General features: G+C 50.4%; 1 protein-coding gene across 1 annotated transcript; it reads right to left on the bottom strand.

Annotated features, from left to right (window-relative positions):
• Positions 1 to 425: 425 nt before the first annotated feature.
• HOXC13 (homeobox C13) lies at positions 426 to 3,969 on the bottom strand. Its single transcript, XM_082011902.1, has 2 exons — positions 2,999 to 3,969; positions 426 to 857 (listed from the first exon to the last, which is right to left on the bottom strand). Exons 1-2 carry the CDS (start codon positions 3,627 to 3,629, stop codon positions 601 to 603), a joined length of 888 nt encoding a protein of 295 aa, XP_081868028.1. The 5' UTR covers positions 3,630 to 3,969; the 3' UTR covers positions 426 to 600.
• Positions 3,970 to 10,610: the final 6,641 nt, after the last annotated feature.

Genomic DNA, 10,610 nt, shown 5'->3' with positions numbered 1-10,610 from the left:
TCCCGTACAGCGACTTATTTCCATGTGGGACCTAAAATCCGTGGTCGGGGTATTTAAGAGATACCGAGCAATGGTTTTCTTCCCACAATAGCAGCTTATTTCTTATTTTCGGTCCCTAGTGCCGAGAAAACACGAAGCTGATGCACCTTTGCCATAGGTTCTCCATACATTTATACATCGGTGGGTGAAATGGCCCAAGATATGACAGACTGGCGAGGGGGTCGGACTACACCGCGTTACAGGGCGACATTCAGAGTTCATCTCTCCTTTAACGTAACTACGCTCTCAGCTTATTATTATTTTCTTTTAAAAATATACACAGTTGAACCTTATCGATGGATTTCTCAGGGCAAAACTGGGGTTTTCACAGTCAGAGCGGGGCAGAGGGATAAATCAAAGATGCGTTCGGTGGGGTTTTTTTGGGGGGGGAGGGATGCGCGTGTGCATTTGTGAATGTCGATTTTTAATTTTTTTTTTTTTAAATAATGACTTGGAATCAGCAGAGTCCCGATGATGTTATCATACAAACTACCAGATAAATATTTACGCTTCTTGCTCCCTTTTCCTTGCCCCTTCTCCTCTCCTCAAAGTCACCCTCTGTCAGGTGGCGTGGAGATGCGCTGTCTTGGATTTGCTCACCACCTTCTTCTCCTTGACCCTCCGGTTCTGGAACCAGATAGTCACTTGGCGTTCGGACAGGTTGGTGGTGGCCGAAATCCTCCTCCTCTTCTCTTTGGTGATGAATTTGCTGGCCGCGTATTCCTTTTCCAACTCCTTCAGTTGGATTTTGGTGTAAGGGACTCTTTTTTTTCGTCCCCTCCGGTAGCTGCTGACTTCGGGTTGTAAAGGGACCACGTCTGGATTTAAAAAACAAACAAAACAAAACAAAACGTAAGGAAAAGGGGAAGAAGGGGGGTTACTGCATCCCGGGGCATGGAGTGGGGATTTCTACACGTCGGGGAGAGAAAGGAAGGGGGGGAAAAGGAGGATAAAGAGTGGAGGAATGCGAGCGAAGAGAAAGGGGAAGAAAGAGAGGGCAGAAGAGACAAGACAGGCAGCAAATGCATCCAGCGAGGGGAATAGCACTATAATAATAGTAATAATGACACGATATTCATAATTCACGCGGTGAAAGCCTGTTTTTCTTGGCGACACTCCCCGCGCTGGTAAACAAGGAGCATCAAGTCAACCCGCAGATAATCCAAGGGACCTTCCAAACGGGTGGCTTTTAGGCAATATCTGGAGCTTCTCCCCCATTTTCTTCTTCCTTTTTCTCTCCCCCCACCCCCTTTGTTTCTTTTGTTGTTTTGGGGGTTTTTTTGAACCCAGCAGCAAATCTTCTCGGGGATCCCCGCAGACCAACACCGAGCCCGGTGCAGGAACAAGTGCATCCCCCGCACCCCAGCCCCTCCTGCCGGTTTGGTGCAGCCCAGAGAAACCCTGGGGGGACGGGGGGGGCAAACCCAGTAAGAATAACCCCAGACCCTCCCCCTCCAATGGCTTTAGCGGGAGGTGAGGAGGGGGAGATGCTCTGTGCTTTGCAAAGGGGCTGTGGGGAATGGGTTCCGCAGGGATGCGGGGAGCATCTTCACTGGGGGGGGGGGAGAAAAGCTCCCCCCAAGCTTTCGGGCAGCCCCAGCCCCTTTTCAGCCCCCTGCCAGGATTGGGGGCGACCTGGGCGATGCGGCTCCTCGCCGCAAAGGTGTGACCCAGCCGGTTGGAGCGGGAAGATGGAGGCGAGCTCTCCCCGGCGCGGCCCCAATTATGGCTGACAGGAGTTAATTGGGGAGCCCCTAGGGGAGCTTTGGGGGCGATGTGCTCTTGGGGGGGGGGAAATTGAGGGTGCTGAGGGTGCCGCAAAGGCCGGGGGGGGGCAGGAATCTCCTGCAGGGGGGTTTACCAGAGCCGCAGGAGATGGGGAGAGAAAGCGGGGAAGGGGGCAGCTCCCCCACATACAGCTTGAATGCGAGGACCCCCCCCTCCAAAAAAAAAACCCTCCACACCTGTCATGGAACAAACACTGCATCGCCAAATTCCTCCCCTCTCCCCAAAAAGCTCCCGGGAAAGCCCATTCCTCCCTCTCTCTTTGTCCCGAAGAAGGACAGTGTCCTCCCCCTCCGTTGCCCCCGCAAAGACTAACGCGACCCCTCCCTTTTCTCCATCCAAGATGCTGCAGGGTTCCCCCCCCGCGACTCCTGCGTCCTTCCCCACCCAAGCTGGGACTGTGGGGCTGGAAGGAGCCTGGGGAGAGGGAGCGGGAGGCAGCACCTACCATCACCTTCCTCCCCCGCCGCCGCCGCTGCCGTCGCGGCATGGAGCCGGCCCGGCCCGGTGGGACCAGGGGAGCGAGGGGCTAAAAGATGCTCCAAGGAGGGGTCTTGCCTCCCCGGCTGCCTGCGGGCTGTCAGGCGGGCAAGGACGCCCGTGTCTCCCCGCAGCCCCTCTGCTCTCTCCTTCCCTCCGCACAGATTCATTTGTCACTTGACACCTATTCCTATAATTGTGTGTAATTGTGATATGATTTACTGTCCCAGCCCCCGACACTTCTCCCTCGACTGAACCACTAGAGAAGGATTTTTTTTTTATTATTTTTTTTCCCCCTTTTTAAGCTTTCTGCATTTAAAGAAGCGGCAAGCGGAGGGGAAAACGAAGAGAAAGGCACCGAGACGCTCTTTAGGTGAGGCAACAAGAGGGAGGAGAGAAGAAAGGGAAGAATTAAACGGCAAAGTTACTTTCCAAGCAAGCTCCCGGCGTGTATTTTGATTCAGAAATGATTGCTTCACTTTCTTTCCCATACATGTTCGTACACATTGCCTTGCACAGGAGGCATTCCAGAGCCATTTCTTTCCCTTTAATTACATATACAGGCGTACACCTATCTATCTGTATATGTGGGGAGATATATATATATATATGTATAAGTACACTCATCCGCGCATCCGCGAGCTCCGGTGGGAGCCGGCGGTTGGGAAACACGCGGGTTCCCGGGGCAGCCTACCTGGGAAAGGCGATTTCCAGAGGTGCGCGGACTGCGGTTGCTCTTTGGAGCAGTACACTTGCCCGTCCCAGCCGTTAGACAGAGCCCAGTGTTGGTAACCTTCCATGGGAAGCAAAGCATCGTGTCTCGGTTCCGGGTGGCCACCGAGCCCCGGGACCACCGACACGTCCAAATAGCCAGGGACCGCCTGGTAGGAACTGGGAAAACCGGGATAAAAGGCGAATTCTTTGGCCCTCGACGGCAGCTCCTCGCCGGGCAGGGCCCCCCCGGCCTCAGCGTACTTCTCCCCGGGGTGGTAAGCGCAGGGTTTCTGCTGCAGGTTGACTCCGTGGGAGTGGGACAACCTGCAGCCGTAGTAGCCCCCACCGAAGGGGTAGCCGTAGCCCAGCGCCGCGCTGGAAGCCGCCCCCGACGGGCACTGCCGGGGGGGCTCGGCAGCCGCCAGCTCAGCGTACGCCGCTCCCTGCGGCGGCGGCGGCGGCGGGGCGGTGGGTACGGCGAGTCCCGCGTGGGGCATCATCTCCCGGCAGTGCCCCAGCCCTTCCATGCGGTTTTTCTCCCGCGGGGCGTCCTCGCAGCGGCAGGCGAGGCCGTCGGGCCAGCGCGGGGGGAGGCCGAGCGGTGCCGTCATGTCATGCCGCGCTGCTCCCGCTGCCGCCTCCTCTCCTTCCTCCTCCTCCTCCTCCTCCTCCTCGGCCGCCGCCGCCGTCGGGGGAAGCTCCGCGCCGCGCCCCGCCGCCCCGCGACCCCCCCAACATATCGGCGCCGCGCGCGCATGCGCCGCCGCCGCGTCCGCCGCCGCTCCATTAAGAAATCCGCCGCGGCCACGCCCACGCGTGTCCCACCCCCCCGCCCCGACGTGTCCCCGCCCGCCATGACGTCACGCTCATTGGTTGGGTACTTCCCCCCCCCCTCCCGCGCCCGCCTCGTCGAAGAGGGGGGGCTGGCACAAAGAGCCGCGCGTGGGGGGCCGCCTCCCTGCCCACGCGTGTCGGCTGCGGTAGGATACCCCACCCCCCCGGGTCCGCACGCACACCGCGTTGGGGGACACGGGACACGTGCTTTCCTTTGAAGGATCCCCCCCGTGTTTCAGCGTGGGGAAGGATGCCCTAAACGATATATGTCGGGGGGACGACCCTCCCAGGGATAACCACCCACCCGCGATATTTCAAGGGGAATCGACGGACAACCCCCCGCGATGCTTCGAGGGGGCGGCCAAAAAGTCTATCCCACACCCCTTTTTTTTTTTTTTTTGCGGGTGGAACCTGTTGATTGCTTTTTCCTTCACAAGGTCCTTCCCCCCTCCGGCGAAAAAATGTTAAAAAAACCAAAAACTGCCCAAAATCTTCCCCCCTCCCCGCAATTTTCCTGCCAGACTCTGAAATAATTTGATTTTCAGCACGTGTGAGGTGGGCCTTGATATTTAATAGTTCGGTGATAAATATTCCAGTGGAGATGTGGGATAGGGACAAAGTGGGGGGGGTCACGCGGGGCTGTCTGTGGGTTCAGGCTGATGGGGGGTGGGGCGTGTGTTTGTAAAAACGTGAATTATTTTGTAACCCGGGGCCGGGCTGCCACGGAATTGGGGGGAAAACAGAGAGAAATGGCAGGTTGCTGGCTGGGAGGGGTGGGGATGGACAGGGGCGTTCGGGGGGGGCTCGCAGCCCTCGGGGAACCCCCGGGGGAGGAGATATTAAGGGAGGGAGGAGGCTCAAAGGTGTCCAGCACCCCAAAAAATGGAAATGGAGCGATATGTGGGGAAAAAAATTACGTATTTTTCGGAATTTAGTGCCCTCAGCTATGAGACGGGAGGGGAGCTCCGCCTGCGCTGCATCCCTCCCCCCAAATTTTCCTGGGGGGTACCATGGGGAGTGGAGCTCTCCGAGGGGACCTCCAGATGGTTCCCGCCTGTCCCGTCCCCCCATGGGGTGCGTACCCCACGTGTCACCCCTTGAATCCTCAAACCACCTCTCGGTGCTACTGGTTTTGGGGGTAGTACCCCCAAAATGCCCCCCCCCCCCGAGCTTCGCCTCCCAGGTCATCCTCTTCCAATTCTTCCCCATAGCAAAAAAAAAAAAAAAGCTGGGAAAAAAAATGCAAAAAACACCAGAAAACGCCCCAAATCCTGGAAAAGGGCGAAGGCGAGTTCGCACTTCACCTGCCCCGCTCCGGGCTGTCGAGGAGGCGTTTTCGGCTGAAGAGCCGTCGAAGTCCAAGTTCAAGGCGAAGGAGCCCAAGCGGGTCCCCCTGGGGGTCGGGGGGGGGTGGGGTGCTTGACGGGGATGCAGCCCCGGAGGCACCTTCCGGAGGGCTTCGTCTTGGATTTAAAAAAGTGGAATTGAAAAAGGTTGCGATGGCAGGGGTAGAAGAAAAGGAATAAAATAATGGCGTAAAAGAATGGAATGGAATGGAATGGAATGGAATGGAATGGAATGGAATGGAAAAGGATAGGATAGGATAGGATAGGATAGGATAGGATAGGATAGGATAGGATAGGATAGGATAGGATAGGATAGGATAGGATAGGATAGGAGGAAAGGAAAAATAAAATTAAAAAGTTAAAAAATTAAATTAGAATTAGAATTAAAATTTAAATTATAATTATAAATATAAATAAAAAATAATAAAAGCCGTGCCCGCATCCTTTGAATTCCACACAAATTGCCGTGAGCCCATCCAGAAATCACCCAGGAAAAACGTCCCTCCCCATCCCAAGCACCACATGGCTCGGAGGGGCGATGGAAGGAGCCGACCAAGAAATGATACGTAAATTAAAGCCGGGTGTCTGCCACGTCGGGGGGAGCTGAACCAAAACCCCTCTTCCCTCCCCCAAGCAGCCCTCTATTTTTTAATCTTTTTTTTTTGCGCCTTTAATTTTTATGAAGTAGTTAACATTTGGTAGCATATGTCCTATCTGCGCGGCGCGGGATGGGGATTAAATGTTAAAAACGTAAAGATTTATGGTAAGGGTAACAGAGGCGGAACGGGGGATGCGGAGCGGGCAGGCAGCGGGCAGGCAGCGGGCAGGGCTCCGTGTCGAGGCGCTGGGGAGTTGAGGCAGGAGCCCTGAGGAAGGCAAACCCCACAATAAATACAAAATAACAGCAAATTGCCTTGGCAGGTTTGGGGAAGGGCATGGCCACTTGGCATCCCGCGGAAATGTCGGGTTAATGAAACGGTGAATTTTGTGGTTCGGTGTGTTAGTGAGGGTTGCACGCCGAGAATGAGGGGAAAAGAGAAGAAAACAAGAGAAAAGGAGAAAAAAAAAAAAACAAGAGAAAAGGAGAAGGATAAAAGAGAGAAAAAGAGGGAAAAAAAGATAAAAAGAGAAGAAGAAACAAGAGAAAAAGAGAAGAGGAACAAAATGAAAAAGAGAAGAAAAACCAAGAGGAATAGAGAAAAAAACGCGAGAAAGAAAACAAAAGAGAAAAAAAGAAGAAAACAAGGGAAAAGAGAGAAAAACAAAAGAGAAAAAAGAGAAAAAACAACCCAGGATCAAAAAGAGAAGAAAATAAAAGAAAAATAGAAGAAAACAAGAGAAAAAGGTCCTTTTCTAGAGGTAACAGAGGAGGAAAATCACATTGAGACCGGGGGTTTCCTGGGGAAGGGTCCGTGGCTGGGAAGGGAGGAGGAGGGTCGGTGTTCAAAACAACCCTCAGCTCCGAAACTCAGGATTTCATTTCAAAAACGCTCTTTGTTGTTGGCTTTTTTTACCATTTTTCACTTCTCAGCTTTTGAGGGCGGCTCTCCCCGCGATGGCGAGTGGGTTAATGAACCCAAACCAGCTCAGGGATGTTTACACTTACCAAAATGTGGAACCGCTTAGGACAGTGGTACCCATAAATAAAAAATAGGAAGAGGAGAAGGAGCAATTAGAAATAAAAGCAGATGTGAGACCTTTTCGTTAGGTTGGTTGTGTTTGTGTTTTTTTTTTTTAAATAGCTTTTATTTCCCCCCCCCCAAGCTCTTTTTTAAGTATAATATTCCTCTGCTTGTGCATTTATAGAAAAAGGCTGGAAGAGTCCTCATCGCTCACACACCAATCCCGCAGCATCACGTTTTCAGGGTTATTTTTTAAATTAGAGAAATAAGAGGGAAAACTGACCAAAATCAAATAATACTGACTTATAAATTCCTCCTCCCCCTCCTCAGGCCCGCTCTAGGCTTGCAGATTGCTCCGAAAAAGGTTTTATATGGATATTTCTGCTGGGAGCGGTTCCCTTTTCGGCTCCGAGAAGAAAGAAGCTGAATTTTCTTCTTCTGAAGACAATTATGGGTTTGCCTGCTTCCCCTTCCCTTTCTCTGCTGCCTTGAAGACAGTCCCTGGGAGAAATTCAGTATTTATTTCTTTATTTTTATTCCTGCTGGTAAGGAAGAGAGAAACAGATTCATCTCCGAGTCCATGGGGGGAAGAAAAAAAATATATATATTTATCCTTGCGGTATCCAGCTCTGCTCTGCTTTGCAAAACTGCGAGTTCTTTCTCACTACCTTATCTCCAACACTTTAGCTGCTCGTTTTTAAGGCAGTTTTCTACCCTCTCTCCTTTAAATTAGCCGTTTTCTTTATTGCCACTCTCCCCTTTAAAAAATAAACCACGGAAATTTAGGGCTGAAGACAGTTTTGCAGGTGAACGCGTGTTTGCAGCCGGAGATATTGAGGTTGTTAATATATCGCGTTTGTTAAAAAGCTAATTTGACTTGTAGCTATTCAAGGCAAACTCTGAAAAAGAGGGATTTCTGCCCCAAACGTGCGAAGGTAACTGAAAATACTGATATTTCCGTGGCCAAACACCTAGAGAGAACATTCGTCCACATCTAATGTGGCTTAAAGTCAAGCGCTGCTTCTCCAGGCCGGGGAAATTTCATCCAAAAGAGAATTTATCAGCTGCAGAATTTGATGATAAAATCCCTTTTTATTATCCACATATCCTGGAGGGGAAAGAAAAAAAAAAAAAAAGGCTGGATGCGAATAAAGAAAAAAGGCAAATCCTTTATTTCAGTTAGGGGATAGAGGAAAATCATACATCGCAAATCTGCGGCACGTGGGTATTTTTCTTTTCCTTTTCAAATTTTCCTTTTTCCTTTGTTTCCCCCTTTTTGCCCCCTCATCGTTGTCTGAAAGATTTAGAAATCCCCCCTCGATATACCATTTTCTGGAGGAAAACCCGTATTTATGGTTCTTCCCACCTCCAGCCATCTCACATACAAAGGAAAATGGCCAAGGTATGAGATTTATTGAAGGAAAATCGGCTCCAGCCGCTGTCAGTTGCCTCTAAAACACAACGGACCCGCACTGAAAAATCCCTACCTAGATTTGGAAAGAGAAGTTGATTTTCCATTATATATATTTATCTCTTCTTTTTTTGGGGGGTGAAATAAAGGAGGGGAATTTTAGCTTTTGAGCCCTCAGGGAAATTAGAGCCCGTGGTATGAGAAAGTCTGAGATCAACACGCAATTTTCCCACTGGAGTACCAATTTAGTGAAGAAACTATTCCACTAAATCTCATATTCTTGCAGAGGAATCCAAGGAAAGCTTTCCCAGGCTTTGTTCAAAATGTGCTTTGGATAAATAAAAGCCAAAGTCGACTTCTTTTCCCAAACTTTGCGTGCCTTTTTTTTCTTTCTTTTTTTTTTTTTTTTTTGAGAGAGAGAGAGAGAAAAATAAATCCTAACATCCCTGGTTGGGCTTGTTGCTGAATTAATACAACCAGGGAGGCTGGGGCCAAGCTTTAGCAGCGTTCTTGCAAAAGCAATGCCCGAAATAGCGCAGGAAAAGGAGATTAAATACAGTCCTCTCCGCTTTGACGCACTGCGCCCAAAAAGGGACAAAAAACCCACCCCAAAAAGGAGGGGAGAGGGAAAAAAAAAGGAGTTTTACATGAGATTTACATTCGTCCCAGCCGTTGGGATTATCACCAAGTCTTCATCCCTCCCCTCTTGCATTGAAGGTGTTTATACAGAGAATTTAAAACACAATTAAAAAAATCAAATAAACCCTGCCTAATCTTTAATTTAAATGCTTTTAAAGAGAGAGTGAGCCAGGAGGAAAGATGCTTCGAGGACGGAAACACACTATCAGGTTACTCTCGCCCCCCTCGCCCCCCTCCCCGGGCTGGATCAAACCGTCTCGGGTGGTGTCAGGCGGGGAATTGAGCCTGACCCGAGACGATCCGGCTTTTCTCCTCCCTAACCTGTCAGATTCCAGCAACCTGTTTGGAGTGGATCCACCCTGAGGCTTTTTTCCAACACCCCCTCCCAGTCTTTTTCTTGGAGTTTTTGTGAGATGCCATCGACAAGGCGCCCCCAGCACCCCCCCCCCACCCCGGGCAACCCCCCACTTTGGGGGGGTTTGCTAAATCTTGAGTTTGTTCTTTGTGTGTTTTGCTTCGGCTTCCCTGCATTTCGCTAACCAGAAAGGGGAAAAAAAAAGAAAAAGAAATATAAAATCCCTCGCCCCAAGGCAGGGCCAGAGGTGGGTTTGCAAAGCCCTCGCCGCCTCCAACCCCGTGGCTTTATTACCCTGTTTTATCCCTTTTTTTCCCCCCAAAAAACCCCTCGTGCTAAAGTTGAGAGGAAGAAGAAGAAAGGGATAAATACGTCTGCGTCCCACTCATCTGACCCATCACCCCACGAGTGACAAGATGGGGACGTGTCAGATTGTCAGGGACTTCCCAAAATCCTGCGCCCGCACGGCCACACTACATTTTGAGGCAAATAAACTTTGTTTTGGGGTTTGGTTTCTCTCTTTTTTTTTTTTTTTTTTTTACAGCCCCCACGGAATGTCCCAGCTCTTGGCAATTCCCCACCGTTAATTATTGTTATTATTTCTGGCCCGGTGCAATAGGTGCTTCTTGACCCAGCGATTCAGAGACAGACAAATAAAATATCTGCCTCAATTTAGGGCCCCTGTCTGGTCGGAAGTCCAAGTTCAATTCCAAGTTAAAACAAGAGGTCGCCTGAAGCACTGACAAAAGAAAAGGGGGCCATTTGGTCTGGCTGGTGTCAACAAAGTGGTATCTGGAGAGCGTTAATTATCGCTTCTCATCATTTTTGCCTTCATATTCTCGAGGAGAGAAAGAGGGAGAGGAGCTCAGGTGCGTTATAGCCCTTTGCGCTTGGATGAGGCTTTATTTCCCCCCCCAAAAATGTAATTTCATGTCTTTATTTCTAAAATGCTCTACAACATAGAGTTGTAGTTTTTTGGGGGTTTTTTTTAGTGTTTTTTTTTTTTTTTTCTGGCCGTGGGATTGCAGCCATCCGGGGTTATTTTCTTCCCCCATCTCCTGGTACCGAATTAACTCAAGATGCATTTGGAAGGACGGAGACTAACACCAGGCCAATGTAAGAAACCTTCTTTCTTTTGCCAAATGTTATTCAGAACCAGTTATATGAGAGCTGTCTGTTCAGGGCTGTTTCTCCCCTTCTCCCACCCAAACTATTTACTTCTTGGTCCACTTGATGTCCAAATATTTCATTCCTCGGAGCTGCTTGGAGGGATTGAGAGGGAAGAGCGGGAGCTCTTTGCCAAGTTTATTCACATTTTCAAAAGCAAAACACTGAAGAGTTTCATGTCCAGAGGTAGAAGCTGAACTTAAATGAACTGTGTTTGC

The sequence above is a fragment of the Phaethon aethereus genome (genome assembly GCF_964289735.1).
Source record: "Phaethon aethereus genome assembly, chromosome: 29".
Lineage (NCBI taxonomy): Eukaryota > Metazoa > Chordata > Aves > Phaethontiformes > Phaethontidae > Phaethon > Phaethon aethereus.
The sequence above is the reverse complement of the archived record's forward strand: the minus strand, read 5'-3'. Positions and strand labels throughout refer to the sequence as shown.

What these genes read in the sequence shown, in the direction of transcription:
- HOXC13 (XM_082011902.1), bottom strand. Translation starts at nt 3,629, where the DNA reads ATGACGGCACCGCTCGGCCTCCCCCCGCGCTGGCCCGACGGCCTCGCC. An exon ending in CTGGAAATCGCCTTTCCCAG is followed by an intron (nt 858 to 2,998) that starts GTAGGCTGCCCC and finishes TTTTAAATCCAG; the next exon opens with ACGTGGTCCCTTTACAACCC.